We start from the raw sequence: 22,974 nt of genomic DNA, 5'->3' as shown, positions 1-22,974 counted from the left end.
AATTTAAGTATTTATTTTTAAAATTTGGAAGTGTTTGCTAATTTACTCGAAAATCAACTTAAATAGAAAAAGAAAGATCATAGTGCTTAACAATTCATAACTTAAAAGTAGTTTATTTTAAGAAAGCAAAAGTTCAATTTACAGCCACTTAAAAATACATTATAAACAAAACAAAGATCATAATCTATTTGTAAAACTTTTTGCAAACACCACGTAATCTTTAATAAATACTTAAAATATCCTGCACAACTAGGGTTTTTTTTTTTTTTTTTTTTTTTTTTCTCTTCAAAAAAAAAAAAAAAACTAGTTTTTATGAATTGATAATAATATTGTAACAATAAATAATAGTAATATCATTTAATTACACAACCCTTGTCCCCGCCGTGAACCATCAAAAGACCACGCGATCCCACGCAGAGACGGATTGAAATTAAAAACTCCCCCCACCCCCAACCCCAACCCCCCAAGACTGCTTCTTCTTCTCCAATTATCCCTTTTCAAATTCCTTTTGGGTTTTATTTGGTTGATTTCTGCGTTTGTTTTTTCACCTTGAAGCAAACGTATTCCTTATTGCGATTTCCCATTGGGTTTTTGAAGTTTCGTGTTACTCAGACCAATTTCGATTAGGGCTTTTTTTTTTTTTTTTTTGGTTGTTTGTTGAAAGTGCTTCAAATTGGGGATTTTAATGTGATTGCGATGATGATGAATCAAGGAGAAACCGCGGATTCCATTTCTTCGCTTGAGGTAATTCCTTTCGCCCATTTCAATATAGTGAGCGGATTGGTTTTTGATTACGCATTCAGTTATTGGAAGCTTTTTCTGTGTGTGTGTGTGTGTGTGTGTGTGTGTGTGTATTTAACATGGAAGAAAATGCTTTCATTCTTGAGGTGCTATGGTATATGGTAGCTCATGGCACTGGTACCTGCTCTTCTTTGATTTTATATTTTTTTCTGGGACAAATTTAACTTGTTTTTATAAGAATCGATAATTGTATGCTGAAAGTTATATAGCAAAAGAATTATGCTAACTGCAACCTGGATTATCATTCTAAGTCATATTTTAGAATATTTTAAAAATTTACGATACGAACAACCATCTCAACGCTCTGACAACATAAAGCATATAATCTTTGATCTTACAACGGCTGAGGAAAAGAATAGATAGGCTTCTGCAGATCCGTAATCTAAGATATCATCTTTATGAGCATTCTGCATATCGTTGGCTACCTACGTGGATTTCTATACAGTCAAGTGTTTGGTATTCAAGTTATGAGCTTTAAATACTTATTCTTTGGGAATAAACTTGAATAGAATGCTCCGAAGTTGGGAAAGCTTTTCGCCACTTTTTCATTTTTTTTTTAATTTGGATTAGAATGATAAGAAATTTAGCATTAATTTCAATATTACTCATTTTACCACACAAAGAGAGTCAACATTGTGACTCGTGAGTTTGGGAGGTGATACAATTTCCCTTATAAATATAAGAAAAGTAAAGTGTAAAATCGTGGCAAATTGCTTACTGGACAAGCCTGTTAAGTATAAATGTTGTTCTCCTTCCAATGATCTAAATAAAGAAAGTAAGTTTCAGCTGTACATGATGCCGATCATGAAGTTGTCAATACTTGTTGGGGGAAATATGCCACTTTGCATTGCTAGAACTAAGCATGTAGGTTTGACATCAGTTACAATCACATTTTGGTTGAAATTTTTGTATCCATAGTAGCTAGAATAGAGCCACTGTTATTACCATTCCTACTGGTTCTCCATCTGATGCTTATTGCATGGTCTTTACTATTTAGTCTACTTGTGAAGTATGAATCGGCTCTTTCTTTCTTAATTTTACTTAAATATATTACATCTTCCACAAGTTAGCCACTTATTATCAACTGATTTTACCTGGCTGATTACTAGGCCGTGGCACCTTTTCTTCTTGCACGTGGTTTGCATGACTCATTCCAGTATATATGTTTTATTTTCTTAATTAAAAATTAAAGTACTGTGACAAATGAGGAAGTAGAGTAGATACAAGATTTGAACCCTGGACCTTGACTCTAAGAATCAAATCCAGGTATCAACTCTCCAGTGTACAAATTAGTCAAAGCATTCCATATTAGGCAATATTGCTTATTTCTTTTTTCTTTGCTGTTGCCTGGTATAGATCCACGTGATTGAAGTTTGAGACTGCCTTAATAAAATACTTATCCTAATTAGTAACTTTACCCCTCCTTACATTGGTACATTTAGCTAATTTATTCTAAAGTTTGGTCTCTATTCTTGAAATTATTTTGGGCTGTATAACTGATTTGTTTCTCCCTCTCCATTATCAGAAGCAGCAGAAAAACGAATCTCACCAAGTTCATGCGACTTCTTATTTCTCTCCGAGCTGTGCTGTTGCATCATGGAACACACAAATGGAGAATAATAGCTTGAGGGAGAACGGAGTTCTTTCTAATACTGGCTACAATCATGATAAGTTACCAGAGTCAACCTTGAAAAACGTTCAAGATGGACAACCTTTGGCGCCTATTGTCTCCACATCAAGTTCAGGACCTGCAGATGTAGCACAAGGTTATAGTGGTTATGCTGGTTACCCAAATACTGATCCCTATGGATACAATAGCACGGATTATACAGCTTACTACAGTCAGTATCAACAACAACCCGCTCAGTATCAACAGCAGCAACAATCCAGTCAATATCAACAACAACCTGATCAGTATCAACAGCAGCAACAACCCGTTCAGTATCAACAGCCGCAGCAACAGCCCGTTCAGTATCAACAGCAGCAGCAGCAGCAGCAACCAGTTCAGTATCAACAGCCACAGCAGCAACCCAGTCAGTATCAACAGCCCCAACAATCGGGTCAGTATCAACAGCCACAACAATCTGGTCAGTATCAACAGCCACAGCAATCGAGTCAGTATCAACAGCCCCAGCAATCCAGTCAGTATCAACAGTCCCAGCAATCCAGTCAGTATCAACAGCCCCAGCAATCCGGTCAATATCAACAGCCACAGCAATCCAGTCAGTATCAACAACCCCAACAATCCAGTCAGTATCAACAGCAGCCCCAGCAATCCACTCAGTCTTATCCTCATCAAGTCGGAGCTTATCAAAACACAGGTGCTCCTTATCAGCCTCTTTCCTCATTTCAAAATACAGGGTCTTATGCTGGGCCTGCAAGTTACTCAAGCACTTATTACAATCCTGGTGATTATCAGACGTCCGGAAGTTACACAAGTGGAACCTATGGCACTGAGACCAACTTGTGGCAAGGAGGGCAATATGCAACATACAGTTCCAATCAGTATCCAAATTACACTCAGGACTCAAGTTCAGCCTATGGTTCTACACCTGCTGTTGCAACTTCACAATATCAGCAGCATTATAAACAATGGGAGGATTATTACAATCAAACTCAAACAGAAGTTAGCTGTGCTCCTGGGACCGAGAATGTATCTGCCTCCATTGCATCTAGCGTGAATAGTTCTGTCCCTATTGCATCTAACGTGAATAGTTCTGTTCCCAGTGGAAGCACTGGATATACAGCTCCAATCAACCAGGTGTCTACTGCTTATACCCCTTTGTGGAGGCCAACATCTAGTTCATCTGAACTAACTGCTGTGCAGGTTTGCTGGTCTTAATTGCAGTTAGCTAGAATTCTTATGTTAGTAACCGACTACCACAAAAATGTTTTGACTTTGCTCGTAATTAGATGGTCCAAGCATTGGCTGTGAATAAAAGAATCTATAGGGGTATGTCTGAGAAGTGAGAACTTAATTGTTAAGATTGATTTGCAATATAAGAGAAGTAGAATAGTGCCATATCCACGAATTTGCTAAAGGGTCACCTATGAATTGCTGGATAAAATATCTTTGTGGTTTGGATTGATAAATGAAGGTGATGGGAACTTGATGGAAGAAGAGAGAGATATATGAACTAATTACGTGCAATAGGTGATAAGTATATAAGGCTGTTGAGTCAAATTTTTAACTTATCAACATATCAAATTCCTCAAGGAGCCTGAAAATGATCCAAAACAATGTGTACAACCACCTGTTAAACCATTAACTGAAATATTCTTGCACTGTAGTTCAACAGCTGAGTTCTAAGAACTGTTAAAGCTCTGCCTTTTATACAGTATTACCTTCTGGATTATATTGGAGAGGCCCATCTCAGAGACTCTGGGTCTTGTTATGTTTGCTAAGCTGTATCAATATGTGGTCAATTCTAGGTCAATTTTATATTTATTTGAAAAAGATGCAGCAAATAGCATTAATGAAATTGAATATTTTATTTTGCACCTCGATAGGAACCTGATGGATATAAACCTTGAAAAGAACATTTGGAGACACCGTTTATATTTTTGTAGTATTTTGCAAGAAAAATAAGGCATTGAATTTTTAGGTACTGAATGAGAGTCGTGGATTTGAAATTCCTTACCATATGAATTTATCTAAACAAAATTCAATGTAATTGAAATCCTTAACTTCGAATTCTTTCATATGAATGCAACCTAAGAGTTTAAACATTCTCAGAACAGGTATAGCCTTTTAAAAGCCTTAATGACATGGGTAGCATGGCCAATTAATAATAAAACCGGAGTGTTTTCGGTGTGCAAACATGTCTGGGGAGTGGCGAGTATGATGGTGTATCTATGGGCTCTACACAGTAGCTTTTTATATTCAAAGAATCAACTTACACGGCGAGAGGGAGGGAGGGAGGGAGAGGAGTAACCTGAATAATCGTTTTAATAGATGAATGTTTGAGTATTGTTAAGACGTCGCTTCCTTATAATTTTGAAGCTAGAACTGAAGCAAGCCTGTCTTTTTTTTTTTTTTTTTTTAACAATTGAGAGTTTTTTCAGTCATTGTAAGGTTTATCAGTTTCTTTACGTATTTTTTAGGGTAGCCGGTTCTGGGTCTTAAGCTTGATTGCATTTATTTTAGATACTTTGATTGATAACAATAATTCCTTATTATCAAAATTGGCATGTCAATCTCATCTTATTACTGTGGTTTTGTTGTCAGCCTGTTGCTGTAAGTGGTAGTACCCCTGAAGCTTATTGGACACATGGGACTTCTGCTTCCCAACATGACCTGCCCAACTCTATACAGTCACATGTTCCAAAGCCACCAGAAATAATGCCTGCGTATGATAGTTCTCAAAATCAACAGAACTCTACATTTTCGCAAGGTTCTTCTGTTCTTTACCCAGCTTCTTACCAGGTTTCTCAGGGTCCATATGAAAGTTCTCAAAATCAACAGAACTCTACATTTTCCCAAGGTTCTTCTGTTCTTTACCCAGCTTCTTACCAGGTTTCTCAGGGTCAGCAATCATCCTTCCAAACTGTTTCACAACCTCCCGAACCTCTAGATCCTCGAAAGGCAAACAAACTACAAATTCCAACTAATCCAAGAATTGCTTCAAACTTGTCCTTGGGTCTCTTGAAAACCGAAAAAGATAGCTCCATGACTAGTACTACTATAAAGCCATCTTATGTCAGTGTTCTTATGCAGAAACCAAATGAAAAAGCTATGTCACATGAGGAAGCTGATTCCGTGCTCAAGGTTAGAATGCTTTTCTATATTCAGTCTGTGCATTTGCTCATCTTGTTTGAAACTGAACATAGTAAAAAAGTACATACTCTAAATGCCATGTCGTTTCGGCTTCTTACGATTTACATTGGCTCGTCAATATTAGCACATTCACTCATCAAACTTTACGCTCTAACAAGAGCTAACAAGGACGTAGAGTTGATTTATTTGAACTTTAGGCTAGTGAAAGAAATTTAGGACAATGAAAATAGTAGCCAAGAAGAACAAAAACTGGATAGCTGGAGTAAATTCAACTAATAATGAATATAAGGTAAACTGGGGTGTACTTATCAGATACATTTGGTTAAAGTAGTGTATATTAAGTAAAATACCATAAATTAATGCCTCCAGATATTGCAAAGGCGTTGCTTGAGTGGTATTGGGGTGGGGAGGGTCGTAGTATGTCAAGGGTTAATTTCCCTTTGGGTTTGGTATTGTAGGCCATTATAGGGACAACTTACAAAAAAGGTAAAATACCAGAGACTTTGGGGTCCATATAAATTTATCAAAGCTCTTTTGATGTTTTTGTAGGAAAAATAGGTGAAACTAAAATAAATGTCTAGAGTAAGCAGACTTCCTAAAGTCGCATAAAATGAGGTTATATTGAGGATTTGGAAACTCAATTCAATTTAGATATAACCATGCAAAGAGTGCAGTCGAATAGATCAATATTTGTTAATACAGATAAATCCTAAGCGAGGACTTGTAGGACTGTGCTTAGCAGTTGATAACAATTGATATTTGAGGATAAAGCCTTAATTTGTAAGAATCATGTAAGATGTCTTAATTTGTATTCATGTACCTTTTTCATGGATGACATACTTCTGAATATAATTATTTTTTTTTTGTTTTTTCGTCAGTCTTGGCCTTCACTCTGTTCTTTCTATCATTTATCTTTTTATAGCAGAAATTTGACATGAGAAACTAAAAGGGGAGAGTTGCATGCCTTTCCCTAATGTTGCCAATTATTGCTGTTTTATTTATGTTCTAAAAGTCGAGATGAAATGGATGATACACTTATTGATACAGCTCTTTAAGTAGCGCGTATAAGAATTTCTTTGATCGGTTTTACTATATGATTTGTGTTTTACCTCAAGTTAGGTAAATCTATTGTTTTCACTGTTAACCTAATATTTATTTAACATAGAATGGATTCAGATATAATACTTATGGATATGAATCGAAATACATACTCTCTCCAGGATTGGACATTCCCCTCTTAAACTGGAATGAAGTATTTCACTTTTAAAGAATGGAAATGTAATGCATCTTCACAAATTTTGACTTGTGGATTCGTTGCAGTCAATTACTATGTTTCTGGGACAACAAGATAAACATGATTATGAAATTATTTTAATGACCAAGTACTATGTGATAGTTATAGAAGGAATATACGAGGTTGGATGGGATTGAATTTTGTTTGAGCAGGTATCTCTGCCTGATTTACCTCTTGGTAAACAATTGTAAGCAATCTGTTGTTTACATTACGAGAATGATATAGCTTAAACTGGTTAAAGTGGAGTGCTTACAGTTGTTGGTGTTCAAACATGGTGGTTTATTCTGACCCTGGCATGTGGCTTTAATTTATGATTTAATTTCCAAAACCAGCAATGATTCCATGTCTTAGTTTCTTACACAAATTAATCTATAGTATTAGTTTATTCTATTCCTGTTCATCCATTTATTGGGAATCGTTAAGAAAATACATTCTGGTTTTGCATATTTTTACTATGAAAGTATCCCATCATATGTTATTATGAAATGCTGTCATATTGGAAAATGATAGAATGAAGAAGTATGCCGGAGGGTATTTTACTGAAGTCACACTCTTGTCTTTACAGCCTGGTGCATTTCCAAAGTCATTGCGTGGTTATGTTGAGAGGGCATTGGCTCGTTGCAAAAATGATAGGCAAAAGACGGCATGCCAAGCTACCATGAAGGAGGTATATTCTATAGACTGGATCTTGGTTATGCAACATTAGTTTTGGTAAAATGGATGTGCGAAAACATATTTTGGATGATGCAAAGAGCATAAATCTGATAGCTGTGATTCTAAGATTCACTAGTTTACATGAATTTATTATCTTGAGACAGGGCTTCGACTTGTGTATGTCTACCTTAGAATTATATTAATTATAAATTATTATATGCTGCTGCGCTGCCATCTTGTGATTTGAGCATGTTGATGTTAACCATTCACACTGAGTCACTGACCTTTTCCTTTGTGGTGTTATTTTCTACAATTTAATGATACTGGGCTTGGAAACCACCCCCCGCCCCCCAAATACAAATTGATTCTTGTTTGAGGGCGTTGATACATATGATGTATAACACATATACAACAATGAGACTGTTGTCATAGTTATTTCACACTCGCTCCCGATTTTAGCTGCCACTTTAGGTTGTTGCGCACATATTAAGAAAAAAAATAAATTACATGGATTATAGCTAAAAAAACATAGAACATCACTAAAATACCCTTGTCATTAATTGCTTCTGAACTGATTATCTTTCAACTAATTAAGAGTGATAAAGAGCAAAATAGAAAAAAAGTTTAATTAATGCTTCATTGAAATTCGATAGTGACAAATAATTTGAAACATTTTTTTTATCCAAATTGACAAATAAAATGGGAAGGAGGAAGTATATATTTGAGGAAGACTAGTATCTATGAGGGTCATTGGTAAATTTAGGGAAAACAACATTGCTCATGCAATACATGTTGTCCGGCCTCCCCTTGGTCAACATTATATGACTTCGAATGTTGTAATTCCTAAATCATTGTTTAGTGCTAAACTCAGCAGAAAGTGCAAGTTCGTTTTGTGTTACATGCATTCTCTGTTTAAGACATTTAGTGTCTTCTGCAGAACATATTTCTGCCCCGGAGATTAAGTGGGGTGCTTTTGGGCTTACATATTCTTCTATAAACTATTAAAACTACAGCAGCATGAAGTTTAGAATCAATAGCTTCCAGTTCTCCCCATTTTGTGTTCTCAGAACAGTCTACCACAAAAAAATCACTTTGAGTTGGATCCAATAAGTTACTTTCCTGATAGAAGGTGAGAAATAGGCAAAATGTGAAGGTTTTAATAATCAAAATTCAGACCAAGGTTTATTTTATATAAACTTAATTTTCATGCTGCTGGTAATACTATGTAGAGCAGTATCAATTGTATAATTATCTTCCAGTGCTCCTTATTAACCTAAATAAAAGCTTAGTTTGTTTCACATCACAGTCTGGCATTTAAATATCCATAAATCCTGGATGTATGGTTGCGTTATTTTTCTTGTTTGTCTTCCTGATGGCTTACCTCATGCTGCTACGCGTCATGTTTTGAACAGTTTTCATTCAGATTAAATGTGTCCATCTTAACATGCTGTACCAATTTTATCATTTAGGTAATAACCAAAGCGACTGCGGATGGTACACTTTACACAAGAGATTGGGACATTGAGCCCCTGTTCCCCATGCCGAACATCGATGCAATTAGCGAAGAGTGCGTTTCTACTATATCCTCCATGAGTATATTTGTTTATACAAATGAAAATTGAGAACCAATATCGCATGTGTCTTAATATTATTGTTTAATATTATTGTGCAGTGATTCTGAGTTTCCATTATTAACATCTGCAATGCCAAAGAGTAAGAGTCCTAATCGGCGAGCCAAAAGTAGGTGGGGGCCAGTTCCAGAGGAAAAAATGGTTGACAAATCTGCGAATAATTCTTATGGAAATGTCAAATATGGTGGTTGGAACAAGAAACAGGTAATCGTGAGAATGTTTTAATGGCTGTTCTTTATGTCGATTGGAGGAAATGCTTATAAACAAAATAGGTGCTTTATCTCACAATCATCATGTGTAATTTTTATTACACGACTGCAGTTTTCAGGTGGAGGGACAGAGAAAAGGGAGAGTTTGGGCGCTAAATCTTCTTTTACATATCATAGAAATTCTGCGAAAAATATTGGCAGACCTGTTAAGAGGCAGCGTCTTGGTGATGATCTGAATGCAGCTGATGCTGGTGAAAGTTCTAGCGATAGTGACAAGGAGCAAAGTTTGGCCAAATATTATTCTGCTGCAACTGCCATTGCTGATTCACCAGAAGAGAAGAAAAGACGTGAAAATCGTTCTAAACGTTTTGACAAGGGACATGGAAACCGAGCAGAAAAAAATAACGTTAGAGCAAAAGGTGTGGGAGCCGGTAACTTGTATGTAAGACGGGCTAGTGCCTTAGTGCATAGCAGAACCGTTGAGGAAAGTGGTAGCAGGGCTGTCGAAGATATTGATTGGAATGCTCTTACCGTCAAGGGAACCTGTCAGGAAATTGAGAAACGCTACTTGCGCCTTACTTCTGCCCCTGATCCTGCCACGGTAAACTACCCCAGCTTCTTCATGATCTAATGTCAAGGATTCTGTGTAGATATATGGTCTCTGTCACGAGCAATTATGTTTTTTAAGATAAGTATTGCTTTGCAGGTGAGGCCCGAAGAGGTGTTGGAAAAAGCTCTGCTAATGGTTCAAAATTCTCCAAAAAATTACCTTTACAAATGTGATCAGATAAAGTCAATACGTCAAGATCTTACTGTACAACATATACGTAATGAGCTTACAGTTAAGGTACTTTTGCCTGGACTCAATCTTTCATACATGCCATTCATTTTTCAATGTAGATGATTTTATGTGTTTTTCTGCTAATAATTGTGCTGCGTATCTTACTGTAATTGTTTTCCTATGTGGACAAGATTATAAGCTTATTTAGATTTTGTTTAATTCTGTTTTCTAATTTAATGTTTCACCTTTGATTAGGTATATGAAACTCATGGCAGATTGGCTATAGAAGTTGGTGACTTGCCAGAGTATAACCAGGTTACTGTTCTGAGCTTTATGCTTTCTTGCGTGAATGGCTTGTTGCGAGCTTTACCTTGTAGATTATTCTTTTCCTTTGTCAGTTTTGTTCATTAGCTCACACATTCCTTTGACGACACTTCATTCTCGTAACGGCTATCGAATGAACTGCAGAAAATTATGTTCGACTGTTCATGTTCAAGCTATTGTTGAACTCTTTTAGATTCCATCAAGATTACATAGATCATACATTATATTTACGACAGTTAATTTATCAAAGGGATTATTTGGTCCATAGTAGATCTGAAACCCTTGTATATAAAAAGGGCTCTATGATTTAGGACTCCATCCTACCTTGATACTAAGTGGTCAAAATTGTTAGATACATGGAATTACCTAATTCCATGACCAACATACTTAAAAAAAAGACTACAAACTACAGTGAAAACTCTCAAATCACTAAAATACTAAAAGAAGAAAACTAACTATTATGAGAACTCTACATCTTATTAATCACTGCGTATCCTTTTGAATGTTGATATGCAAGGGACACACTATCTAGAAACTTCTTCGGAGTGTATTCTTTCTGAATATTGTCCCTTGATGACCAATTGGGTGCCCTACATTCTGCTTAACTGTATGCTGCTATTAAATTACCAGAAGCTACTGCTATCCTGTCGTATGCCGACCATAATTCTCCTATTATAAGTCTGAGCTCACTCTTCCATCTTTCATTTTCCAACATGCGTGTACTCGGATTATTGTGAGCATGTCTTTGTACATCCTAAGAAGTGTCTTTTATACTTGGTACTTTTGATTTTTTGTGCTTGTTCTTGAGGTGGTCATTCCACACTTCTCTTTGTAGTGCTAGATGTATCCCCTTTTCTTGAGGTAAATGGTTGGTAAACTGGAATTCGTAGACAATATCACGGACACTCTGTACTTGTGTTAAATTACGTTTTGAAGACTGTATTTGTGTTTTCATTTATGTAACTAAATTTATTACCTCCAGCAAGTCCATTTTGTTAAATCTTCTTGCTTTTTGCCTGCGAGCAGTGCCAATCACAACTACAAACTCTCTATGCTGAAGGAATTACGGGATGCCATATGGAATTTGCCGCATACAATTTACTCTGTGTAATATTGCATTCAAATAATAACAGGGACCTTGTTTCAGCAATGTCCAGGTTTGTTACGAATCTGCTTTTGATTCAATTGCATTCATTTATTCTGTAGATCCATTCGTTTATTGCATTCGTTGCTGCTCAGTAATTGATCTGGATGACACTGCCTATGACCTTTTCAGCCGTCTCTCCTCTTTCTTTCTTCAGCTTTTTATATTTTATATCCTGTGTATCTTACCTTTTTCTGTGTCTCTCCCTCTCCCTCATATCCTCTTGTTATTTTCTGTGCAAATGTCAAAATCATTTAACAAGTTTCTCCTTGTGTTTTTCGGCTTTTGGCCTAGAAAGTATTTCATGTGAACTTCTTTAGAAGTGATTAGTTGTGAAAGAGATTAAGCACTTGTTGAGCAGCAATATTAAGGTGAATAATTATCGAAAAGAACATGCAAAATAATTGTTGTGATTTAAAGGCGAGTACTCCTTACGCCCGTAGAATCTAGCAATGGGTTTTACTAAAAGAAATTACCAGTTCTCTTTAAATGGACTGAGTTTTAAATTGCAAGTAATGATGTGTTTCTCTGGATTCAGAGGATCTAGACTGGCAGTAGTAATTAATATCTGTACTTTTGCACACATTTTACAATTTTTTTCCTCACGGATTATCATGTCTCGTAACCATTAATTTTATTTCACAGATTACCAGCTAATGCTAAAATGGACATAGCGGTAAAGCATGCTCTTTCAGTTCGTAGAGCTGTGACATCTGGAAATTATGTGATGTTTTTCAGACTTTACAAAACGGCTCCTAATCTTAACACCTTTCTTATGGGTGCGTCTTACACACTTAATTAATGATGATCTGCTTGAATAACTGGTCTTTTACGTATTTATCATTAACTAAGCAAATACATTATGGAAATATTTCTTATTGCAGATCTATACGTGGAAAAAATGCGATATGCAGCTGTAAAGTGCATGTCTCGTTCATACCGTCCTACAGTTCCTGTGGGATATCTTTCCCAAATATTAGGCTTCACTAATACATTGCCAACAAGTGAAGCAAACGACGAGAATGAAGGAGATGGAATGGAAGATTGTATGGAATGGTTAAAAGCTCATGGTGCATGCGTAACTACAGAGAGTTCTGAGGAGATATCACTTGATACAAAGGTAATTTTGTCAGTCCCAGTTTCCGTGGGTCATTTTTAGTAAATGTGTGAACTTATCTCGTTCACTTCCTCCTTAAGAGTTTGCAAATCGCCTCCTTCCTTAAGAGAACTAGTGGGTCTATGATCTATCTAGGTGGCAGCCAATAACAGGGTGTAACGACTAATGGATGATCTTCCTGTCGATTCTTCTGCATGGATCAACTTTGACTATAATACCCTTTTGCCACTTAGATAAGCTAAAGAGTTAACCTGCAATTCACAAACATTTGATGGACATTTGTTTTTTGTTCTGAATAACTCACGGCTATACTCCTCGCATATGATGGTTGCCTCTCTACATTTTCTAAGTTTCGTTTAAACTTTCTTTGAAAAAAAGAAAATAAAAATTAACTTCCAGGTTTGTTTTGTTATACGTCCTAAGCAGTAACTCAAAAGAAAAATTAACTTCCAGGTTTATCTTTATAATCACATTTTCCTGGTATTTATGCTTAAGTCATCTTGAAATCAACCAATAACATGTTGGCAGGTTTTTCCATTTTTGTGTTGCTATCTCCCGACAAATACTAAATATTAATATTATTTATAAATTTTATTTTTAGAAAGAAATGCTCCAACAGCTATTCTAGGTGACTAAAATTCCATTTTGAATCCTTTTATTCGTGAAGATTGAATTTTGTAATGAATTTGATGATTGAATGATTACAGTTGACTTTATCCCATAATTTCTCGTCTTTTTTTGTGTACAGGCTTCTGTATCGAGTCTCTATATGCCTGAGCCTGAAGATGCTGTGTCACACGGAGATGCAAGTCTCGCAGTTAATGATTTTTTGACTCGAAGTTTAGCTTAGGTCCGTTAGCCAATCGAGATTTCATATTGCCCGTTACTAAACCGACGATGGAGCTGTTGGGATAATTAAAAGACAGCTTCACTCGTATATCTAAATTCAAATGGAAAATGACAGCTCCTGAAAGTTGGGTTTGAGTTAATGAGATGTTCAACCGGTACCACATGGGAAAACCGCAAAAGACAGTCTGATTCAAAAACGGCATAGAGAAGAATTACGGCTGATATTTACGATGATTATTGATTTCATTGTATCTAACATAATCATCATTCTTTTGAATATAAACATTTTCATTTACTGTGATAAGAGAAAAATACAGTTTTGTTGTTGTATTTTAAACTGTATATTGTGTTGCGAGTATAAGAAGATAGATGTTTGTTTGTTCGCTCTACCTTACGTGAAGTAGTTTTGTAGTGCTGCAACATTTTCCTTTATGTTAATTTTTGTTGTGATTACCACGTACTATTTTCAATTTTCGTTTTATGTGCTAGCTTGTTTTATGACCTGAAATGACTTTTCCGGCTCTAATTTTACGAATTCCGTTTATTCAAAAAAGTTGCGCTCTCTCTAGAATTCCCTAACGCACCCCAAACCTCACGAGTACGTCCAAGTTGGGCGTATAAAACCACATCCCACGCCTAGCATGGGCGTGAGAGAGGCACTACTCTCTTTTTTTTTTCCTTCCTGAATACAAATAAATAAAACTAATACATTTTCTCATTAGCAAATAAAAAAATATTAATTAATTATTCATTAACTATCAGTTAATTATTACAACAAATTGTTAACCAATTATCACTAATTATTTATTAATCTATCTATACTATCTATAAAAGGATGAATAGGATTTGGGTTTCTTCTATTTTTTGTATGTACAAAAATGCCCCTAAGTGATTAAATTAGTAAAAACAATTTAGTTAAATAAAACAATTAATTAATGCATATACATGTACATCTACAAATTAACAGGTACATGAATGTATAAGTAACAGATTCAAATAATAAGTAAAAGAATTTGAGGAGTTTGAGAGAATGAATAATAAAATCAGACTCTTTGACTACTTTTTTGCTACTATAAAATGCATCATATTTAGAGTGGAAAGATGGGCAGTTCTCCACTTTCACATTTCGTTGTACTAACAGAAACATGTATCTCCATTTTGTTTCTATAAATTCTTCAGTCAACTGTTGGCAACTATATTTGACAAGTACAAGGAGTTGTGATCTCTTTTATCTGTTTTGTAGAGTTATCATTCATTTTTTATTTTTTTTCAGTTTTTTTGTTGCAAATTGAAAAAAATTGCCGTACGTCACAACAAATTTCTTAGCATTGAAATAAAACGGCAACTTCTGTACAAGAGATTAGACTTATTTGCTTGATGGAGGAAGTAGGGGAAGGGGGCTCGAACCCTAGGCTTTTTAGCCTACTGATAAGATTAAGAAGGGTTGGTTTTAGTCATTTATTTGATAAAGTAAGCCTTTGAAAAATAGAAAAGAAGGCATAATATGAAATTTCGAAGGCATTTAATATGTGCATTTAATCTAAACTTAAGTGTCATAAAATAGTAATATCATCAGTTAATTATTGATACAAAATTTAGCAGAAAATTATATCACGTGAGATATTATACGGATTATTTTTTTTGAAAGTACAAAAAGATACATAAAATACATTATTAATAGTAACACAACACAAGTTAGTATCAGTTACATGATACAACTTTATTTTTTTAATATAATAATTGAAAAGGTGAGTACCTCAGATATATGGAGTATAATTTAGGGGCAATTTTTTTTTTGGGTTGTTTTGTTTAGGAGTTTTTAAAATGGGGTTATTTTTGAAGTAGTAATTAAATTGGTGTTGGCCGCCACCGTGAACGGCGGCATCGGCCGGAGACGCCACCGCCGGTGGCGGCACCGGGAGGAGATGCCGCCACCGGTGGCGTCTTCAACTTGGTTTTAGATTATTATTTTAATATTTTAATATTTTAATATTTTAATATTATTTAATATTTTAATATTTTCTTATTTTTTAATATATTATTTTTCAACGGTGCAGATTCAAGTTGATCCGACGGTCCAGATGAAGACAGCCGGATCAGTCCACCTCGGGAGCTGCGCCTTTGACCAGAAGACGCCGCTGACAACGGCGTCTCCTAAAGACGCCCTTGTCAGCGGCGTCTTTAATCTCTCTCCTCCCCCAATTCTTCTTCCCCCAGCTCTTCTTCCCCTTCCCCCAGCTCTTCTTCTTCTTTTTACTTTTTTTTTTTTACTTCGGTTAAATTTAAAAAAAAAAAATTATTTTTAAAATTCAAAATAACATATATAATTACCTCCGGTGACCTTCTCCGTTGGTGCCGACGCCGACGCCGCCTGCCCGCTGCTGCCTCCGCCACCGTCGCCTGCCCCGCCGCCGGTGCTCCGTGGTCCTTGCCGCCGGTGTTATTCACCCAACAAGGTAATTTTCTATTATTATTGTAAATAATTAAAAAAAAATTATTATTATAATTTTATATTATGTCCAAATTTTTTAATTAATTATTGTAAATACATGTGATTAGTGTTTTTTAGGATGTTTGTGGGTAGTTAGTTAGTTAGTTAGTTAGTAGTTTAGTTATTTTATATTATGTATTAGTACTATATATATTTTATAAGCATGGGCAAATTTTTTTGAACTAGTGTTGTTTTGTAAAACCATAGCTAAAATGGTGTTGTTTTGTAAACCATCGGGCAATTAATTTAAATTAACTAATTAATTTTTTGGTGTGTGTGCTTAGTTAAATTATTATTTTTTAACTAATATGCCTCATTATTAATTAATCTGGATTGATGAGTTAATTATCTCCTTAATCTTTTGAAGATTGATGGCGGCTAAAACTAATGTCAAAGTGTACGTGTACTTTGGAGGTCACATAATTCCCGATGATTGGGTAGTGCAATATAGTATTGCCCACAAAACAGCATTTCGAATTAAACGTGACTTGTCATTTGCACAATTTCTGTCAAAGTTGTATCAACGTCTAGATGTCGATGTTAATCAGTTTGGGCTAAGAGTGTGTTGCAAATCTTACATTTATAATGGAGAAAGAATGAGGGAGATGATTATCGAGATGACAACAGATGAAGATTTACAAATGTATATTAATCCGGACGAAGGGAATGAGGCAATCGAAGTATTTGTTGAGATTGAACCGAAGTACATTGATAGTGCCCCACCACAAGTGAGCGTAGAGGCATTTGATTTGAATGAACCATATTTCTCACAACCAGAGGCGACTCCGGAATTTCTGGCGGCGACACAAAGCATCCCTAATTATTGTGAGACTAGTGGAGCGAGAGAGGTGCACAGAGATTCCCATACAATTAACTATGGTAATTTAGGGGGATTTGTTGGTGAGTCGAGTTCCGCGAGACGGAGCATTTTCGAAGATGAAGACCCTATAGGTGACTCCTTAGGGCCGAACAACCCTGTGAATTCCGAACCATCCGATGACGGAGACGACGACAATGAAGATGAAGACGTACAAGATGGTGTTTGGGAGACGTGGTTGCAGCACAACGAGGCGGAAGCAGAGGAACAACCGACGTTGTATGAGTCAATCCCATTTTTCTCGATGACGTTTCCAGAAGTTGCGGCAGATTCAGTTGATCACTACTAGAAAATTAGCCTTTAATGACGCCTTAACGGCACCTTATTATGACATGCTTTAAAATGGGCCACAATAGGTATTCTATTGAGACGCCTCTACGGATACCTGTTTCTTTTTTATTATTTTATTTTATAAAAATATATTTAATGACGCTTTTGAATAAATCGTCATAATATATTATTTCTATTGAGAAAAAAATTTAATACCCGCTCATACGCGTAAAAAATAAATAAATTCTAAAGTTAACCTATTAACAAATCTTTAAATTTAACAATCCCCAAACAAAATTTCCACCCTATTCTTCTGCCCTTTCCCCTCTTCTCATCTGCAGTCCCCAATTTTATCTTCAATTTTGGTTTTTCTCCAACAAATTGCAGACTCCAATACCCCGTCAAAGAAGAAGATTATTTTCATATTTGGGCAACGACATGTTCGTTCGTGGAGATTTCATCGAGATAGATTGAACACTCAACACTGTATCTAATTTCGGATACGGATCGAAGAATCCTATTTTTTTTATTCGATTTCATGGAGATAGGTTAGTAATTCTGTTTTTCCTCTTATAGTTTATCCCTAATTTTAGTTGAATTTGTTATGCCGCAGTAAATCTGAGTGCGCCATGACGAAGAAGCTCGATAGTCATTACCCCGCCGTAAGTTATTTTTTTCTCTCCTATTTGTTTTTTACCTTATTTGACTTTCCTTCTGTTGTTGCTCTTTTTTTTATCATTGGGTTTGAATTGTGCTCGAATTAAAAAGCTGAAAATTCAATATGTGCAACTTGTTTGTTTGGGGTTAATGATTTTATTGATGATAATATTTCTAGTTTATAGTTGATTTTAAATTTTATAGATTTGCTGAGATGCATAGAGTATCTATTGTATTTTACTATTTATTTAATTGCTTCTTGTATTTAATTTAGTTTATATAATATATTTTTCACATTTGCTAATGATCTAGTAAATGAACTAAAGCTTAAGATAATGAATTTGTAAGTTTGAGTGCTTCGTTCTGATTGTGATTGTTGTTTGTGCAAATTTAATGGTTTTGTTTTTAATAGGCACATATGTTTTTTTGAGAAAATTAGGTGTATCTTATTTGTAAGTATACATTCTAGTTTTGTTGGCAGCATATGGAACTTGAGGGGCTCACATGTATTCTATATAGTTTTACTTTTATGTTTCTCTATAAGATTTGATTACTGTACCAATTGACCATATGCACATAACCTGCATAACAAAATATTCATAAATGTATCTTATGAAGAACAACTTTCCGTGAGTACTTAAGGTTAATGTATTTTCCGTGTTTGCTTTTTTATCTGTTTATACAGGAACAACTTTTAATAGACGAAATCAAAGAGGTGAATCGGAAGGTTCTCTTTTGATGTGGGAAAGACGTGATTTCTTGTTTCAGGGAAACTTCACTCATTTTGATGATAAAGCAAACTTTGTTCAGCAAGAGAATGCAGAAATGCAACTTGTTGTCGAATTAATGGTATGAATTGAAGTTTATCTTCTCTTATAATTATAATCGATGTTCAATTATCTCCCAAGAACTTATTTATAATATGACTATTCATTTTTCCTTGATTTATTTTATTCTTTTAATAGGTCATCACAAAAGAAGGATTTTGATGGCAAGAGATTTGAATTGTCAAGATTGAGCTTCCAAGGTCTGATGCATGCTATTCTTGCATAACATTGATGTTCCGGGTTACTTTGTAATATTTAGAATGCTATTGATTTTTTACCTCTAAAATGTTTTGAGGTGTGAATAGAGTAAAGATGCTATTCTGTACTCTACTGTCGATGTGTTTTAGGCAAATCAACAAATAAAATTGTTATTCAGCTATATTCAGTCATTAATATTCTTTCATAATAGATAATGGTTTTTTATTGAATTGCTTTACGGATAATTGATTGTCCTGGTATAGTAGGCAAGTGAAGAACCAAAATAGTCTGATAGCATTTATCCACGCATTTGTGACGTTTTTATTTGTCACAAGAATGTCTGTTGCGACGGTTTAAACTGTCACATATATAGGCTGTTAAAGTTGTTGGAAAGAATTAATGTGACACCACTAGGCGTCACAAAAGTCCCTTTTGGAGACGAGCGAGGGCGTCTTTAAAGAAATGTTTTTGTGACGTCACCAAAGCGTCACAATAACCTATTACCACGGCCACCTATGTGACGCTTTGTCTAGGCGTCACAATATCAAAAGCGTCACGATAGCCGCTTTTGGTGACGGTTTACGGCGTCCCGATAGATGGTTTTTCTAGTAGTGGATGTTGGAAGGGGCCGATATGATAAGTTTTACGATAGCGATCGAGGTATTCTTGAGGTTGGGATGGTGTTTGAGGACAAAAAACGCCTTTGCGCCGCGATGAGAGACCATTCGATTCGATTTGCTAAACGGGAATTCACGGCTGTCGAAAGTAAGCCGAAGATATGGAGTGTCAAGTGCAAGCATAGGACACCTGAAAGGCCTTGTAGATGGTCGTTACGGGGAATTGAAAAATCGGGCAAAGGATTCTTCCTTATTACGAGATATGGTGGGCCCCACAATTGCATAATGGATGAAATGTCGAATGAACATAAGAATTTGGACAGGAACTACATTGCTGCCTTATTGGTTCAGTCCGTTCGAGATGATCCAGCTTGCAAAATATCACAAGCACAGAATATTGTGAGGTCTCAATTAGGATTTCAACTTTCAAAGATGCAAGCTTGGTATGGTTTGAAGCGTTGCAGAGATAACTTGTTCGGGAGTTGGGAGTCCTCAGTGAACAAACTGCCCAAGTTTATGAAGGCACTTCATAGAACGAACCTGGGTACGGCAATTGAGTGGGTTTTCAAACCAACAGACATTCCAACACGGAAGATGATCAAGTACTTCTTTTGGGCCTTCAAGCCATGCTTGGATGGATTCATGTTCTGTCGAAAAGTTATTAGTGTGGATGGAACTCATCTGTACACTAAGTACAAGCACAAGTTACTAATTGCCGTTTGTTTGGACGCCAATAACCAAGTGCTACTACTAGCATTTGCTCTTGTTGACAATGAAACCACGGCGGCTTGGAGGTGGTTTTTTCAAATGCTACACAGACATCTAATTTCTCAAATTCCAGATGGAGAAAGCGTTTGTGTAATTTCAGATCGAGCTCCGGGAATTTTACGAGCTTTAGCGGAGTTGCCCGAATTTGCTCCCCCTAATGTTTTTCACAGGTTTTGCTTGAGACATGTGTGCTCCAATTTCAACAAACGTTTTAAGAGTGTAGATTTGAAGGATCTATGCTACAAGGCGGGAGCGGAGTCTCAAGTTTGGAAGTTTAACCCCATTCTTAATGTGATCAAAAGTCGGAGTGTTGAAGCTTATAACTATTTGAAGGATATTGATCAAGAAAAATGGGCATTTGCACATGATGGAGGCAAGTTTTCATATGATATTACAGTTGGATCAGACCTACTAGTCACACTCGGTCCTCGCGAAACAATATACGTGTTTATCGTACGACACTCGATCGGATGCTCTGGGATCAGGTTATTTATAAGTTAACAACAATTACGTTAATATTTGTGGTCTATTTAACAATATATTAAAAAGTATTTTTTTTTCTAGTTTACATGGATGCCTTATAGTGAACTAGATCCTGAGTTTGGCGCTTTACTTGAGTATCCTGAGATAGTGCATCCACAGCTTTGGTTGTCGAGTTGTCCCCTTATATTTTACGAGAGAGTTGAGATGCATCGTCCGTATAGGGTGCTACGTCAGTTTGGGAGGGTACAGCATATACCACCACATCCTACTGATCACGATATTGAGATTAAGTTGCATTCTTATGATCGTCGAGGTGCAGGGGGTAGAGATTGGGCTCGTTTTCACGGTATCTATGTTGATAGATGGCATGGCCGACTTGATTCTCCCGTTGACTATCCATTTATTGAGTTTAGGGGACCTCAGACAGATCCAGGATACTACGAGTGGTATGAGAGGCACACACGTCGTTTGATATCACCGATTGACAATCTTGATGATATCGGTTTTCAGGTCGGAGACCCGATTTTACTGGATCTTGTGGTTAGTATTTTTCTCAAAACAACCATTACTTTCGATGTTTTTCAATTTGTTTTTTCAGTTTCTTAAATTCTTAAACTTGTAATGCCTTTTATTTCAGGGTAATCAGCTTATATCCATGAGTCTTGCTGCTAGGGCAGTTTCTCGAGATGACGATCAGATATATGATCTGTTTCAGGACAACGCTACACGGATGTATGCAGCTGGGACTCAACTTCTACGTAGAGATGGTGCTTCGTCCAGCTTACCTCCGATCCCTGCCATACCTTCTCCGCATCGAGATAGACGTACCAGAAGAAGGTCCAGCGCTAGAGAAAGAGCTACTGAATTGGAGGATGACGTGAGACAGACGAGAGAGGGGAACTATTATGCATCTACATCTCGGGTACCTCCATCTGGAGATGTTGCCGGTCCATTTGCTTCCCATACACCCTTTTATGCAGATGTTCCTGTGCACGGAGGTATGGACGATTTATCTACTACACATGGATTTATGGATATGTTCGGTGCGTCTACATCTCAGGTACCCATATTTACAGATTTAGTTGGTCCATCTACGAATGATTACGTTCCAGATATGCCATGGTCCGATTCTCTAGCTACCCCACATCCTCCTGCTATTGATACCCGGTTCTCTTCATGGGGTCCACATTTGGAGCTCAATTTGGGATACTCAAGTCCCCAAGAGCGGATCCGACCACAGTATAATGTTTCCCCTGTTCCATATCCACCGGATGACACCCAGTTTGTTGATGATGTACCGGCAGATCCTGACATTCGTCGAGATGGTAGGCCGCGTAGGACTAGACGGGCACCTGCATGTGGCACTGGTTCACATAGGCACTGACTTCATAGTGCCAATTTTATTTTCTTGTACTCATTTTGTCTTTTTACTCATTTTGGACCTATTTATTTTGTATAACTCTTTTATTTGACCTATTTATTTTATATAACTCTTTTATTTTCTAGAACTTCTTTTGTTTTTGTCTACATATTTTATTGTGTTGATTAGATAAATATATGCACTGATTAATTTAACACTAATTGATAAAATGTAATAAATCTAATTGATAAAATGTAATAAATTTAATAAAATGTAGTTAGAATTGTTTTATTTGTGAAAAAAAATTTAAAATCAGAAAATATTAAAAAAAACAGAAAATATTAAAATAAAAATAATAAAAAATAATAAAATATTAAAATAATAAAATATTAAAAAATATTAAAATATTAAAATATTAAAAAATATTAAAATATTAAAATAATAATTTAAAAAGTAGAAGACGCCACCGGTGGCGGCGTCTCCAGCCGGTGCCGCCGTTGGCAGTGGCGTCTCCGGCTGGTGCCGCCGTTCCCGGTGGCGGCCAACACCAATTTAATTACTACTTCAAAAATAACCCCATTTTAAAAACTTCCCAACAAAACAACCCAAAAAAAAAATTGCCCCGTATAATTTATGCAAATTATCTATCTTTAAAATTACAGAAAAGTTAATTTGTCGAAATTACATCAATAAAAATTGATACAATGTTGGAATAGTTTATGATTTTCAATTAATGTATTGAGTCATATTAATTAGATTATGTGGTTTCAAAACTCTCCACAAAACTATAGCCCCACTCATCATCACCATCGGAGAAACTCCAAGGCTCGAAGCTATTGTTAATA

The 22,974-nt window shown here is 36.0% G+C and overlaps 3 protein-coding genes and 1 long non-coding RNA gene across 7 annotated transcripts; all 4 read left to right on the top strand.

Annotated features, from left to right (window-relative positions):
• Window positions 1-337: 337 nt before the first annotated feature.
• On the top strand, window positions 338-14,034 carry SAC3A (SAC3/GANP/Nin1/mts3/eIF-3 p25 family). 4 transcript variants are annotated; one of them, XM_088819886.1, is made up of 14 exons: window positions 368-744; window positions 2,327-3,122; window positions 3,221-3,628; window positions 5,030-5,569; window positions 7,438-7,539; window positions 8,996-9,093; window positions 9,199-9,361; window positions 9,479-9,967; window positions 10,073-10,213; window positions 10,403-10,462; window positions 11,498-11,628; window positions 12,261-12,394; window positions 12,500-12,735; window positions 13,481-14,034. In XM_088819886.1, the coding sequence occupies exons 2-14, from the start codon at window positions 2,580-2,582 to the stop codon at window positions 13,580-13,582; spliced, it is 3,147 nt and encodes a 1,048-aa protein (XP_088676012.1). In that variant the 5' UTR covers window positions 368-744; window positions 2,327-2,579; the 3' UTR covers window positions 13,583-14,034. The 4 variants fall into 4 exon arrangements, with proteins under 4 accessions (XP_012842487.1, XP_088676012.1, XP_012842488.1 ...); XM_088819888.1 differs by having other exon boundaries at window positions 375-744; window positions 3,221-3,562; XM_012987033.2 differs by having other exon boundaries at window positions 338-744; window positions 2,327-3,628.
• A 3,496-nt stretch (window positions 14,035-17,530) lies between these two features.
• LOC105953814 (uncharacterized) lies at window positions 17,531-19,082 on the top strand. The gene is made up of 3 exons (XR_016031855.1): window positions 17,531-17,881; window positions 18,562-18,725; window positions 18,842-19,082. It is a non-coding gene; the product is annotated as an uncharacterized LOC105953814 (long non-coding RNA).
• A 415-nt stretch (window positions 19,083-19,497) lies between these two features.
• Window positions 19,498-20,701, top strand: LOC148770228 (uncharacterized). Its single transcript, XM_088819062.1, has 2 exons — window positions 19,498-20,577; window positions 20,684-20,701. The coding sequence occupies exons 1-2, from the start codon at window positions 19,498-19,500 to the stop codon at window positions 20,699-20,701; spliced, it is 1,098 nt and encodes a 365-aa protein (XP_088675188.1).
• Window positions 20,605-22,380, top strand: LOC148770227 (uncharacterized). Its single transcript, XM_088819885.1, has 3 exons — window positions 20,605-20,771; window positions 20,851-21,309; window positions 21,407-22,380. The coding sequence occupies exons 1-3, from the start codon at window positions 20,757-20,759 to the stop codon at window positions 22,151-22,153; spliced, it is 1,221 nt and encodes a 406-aa protein (XP_088676011.1). The 5' UTR covers window positions 20,605-20,756; the 3' UTR covers window positions 22,154-22,380.
• Window positions 22,381-22,974: the final 594 nt, after the last annotated feature.

The sequence above is a fragment of the Erythranthe guttata genome, chromosome 6 (assembly GCF_056151865.1).
Source record: "Erythranthe guttata isolate IM_541 chromosome 6, IM_541, whole genome shotgun sequence".
NCBI classification, from domain to species: Eukaryota; Viridiplantae; Streptophyta; class Magnoliopsida; order Lamiales; family Phrymaceae; genus Erythranthe; species Erythranthe guttata.
The sequence above is the reverse complement of the archived record's forward strand: the minus strand, read 5'-3'. Positions and strand labels throughout refer to the sequence as shown.

Bases quoted from the DNA above. Each gene is read 5' to 3' on its own strand.
- LOC148770228 (XM_088819062.1), top strand. From the start codon at position 19,498: ATGGTTTTTCTAGTAGTGGATGTTGGAAGGGGCCGATATGATAAGTTT.
- SAC3A (XM_012987033.2), top strand. From the start codon at position 697: ATGATGATGAATCAAGGAGAAACCGCGGATTCCATTTCTTCGCTTGAG. The intron at 10,214-10,402 runs GTACTTTTGCCT...ACCTTTGATTAG, and splicing joins GTAATGAGCTTACAGTTAAG to GTATATGAAACTCATGGCAG. The intron at 12,736-13,480 runs GTAATTTTGTCA...TTTTGTGTACAG, and splicing joins AGATATCACTTGATACAAAG to GCTTCTGTATCGAGTCTCTA.
- LOC148770227 (XM_088819885.1), top strand. The intron at 21,310-21,406 runs GTTAGTATTTTT...CTTTTATTTCAG, and splicing joins CGATTTTACTGGATCTTGTG to GGTAATCAGCTTATATCCAT.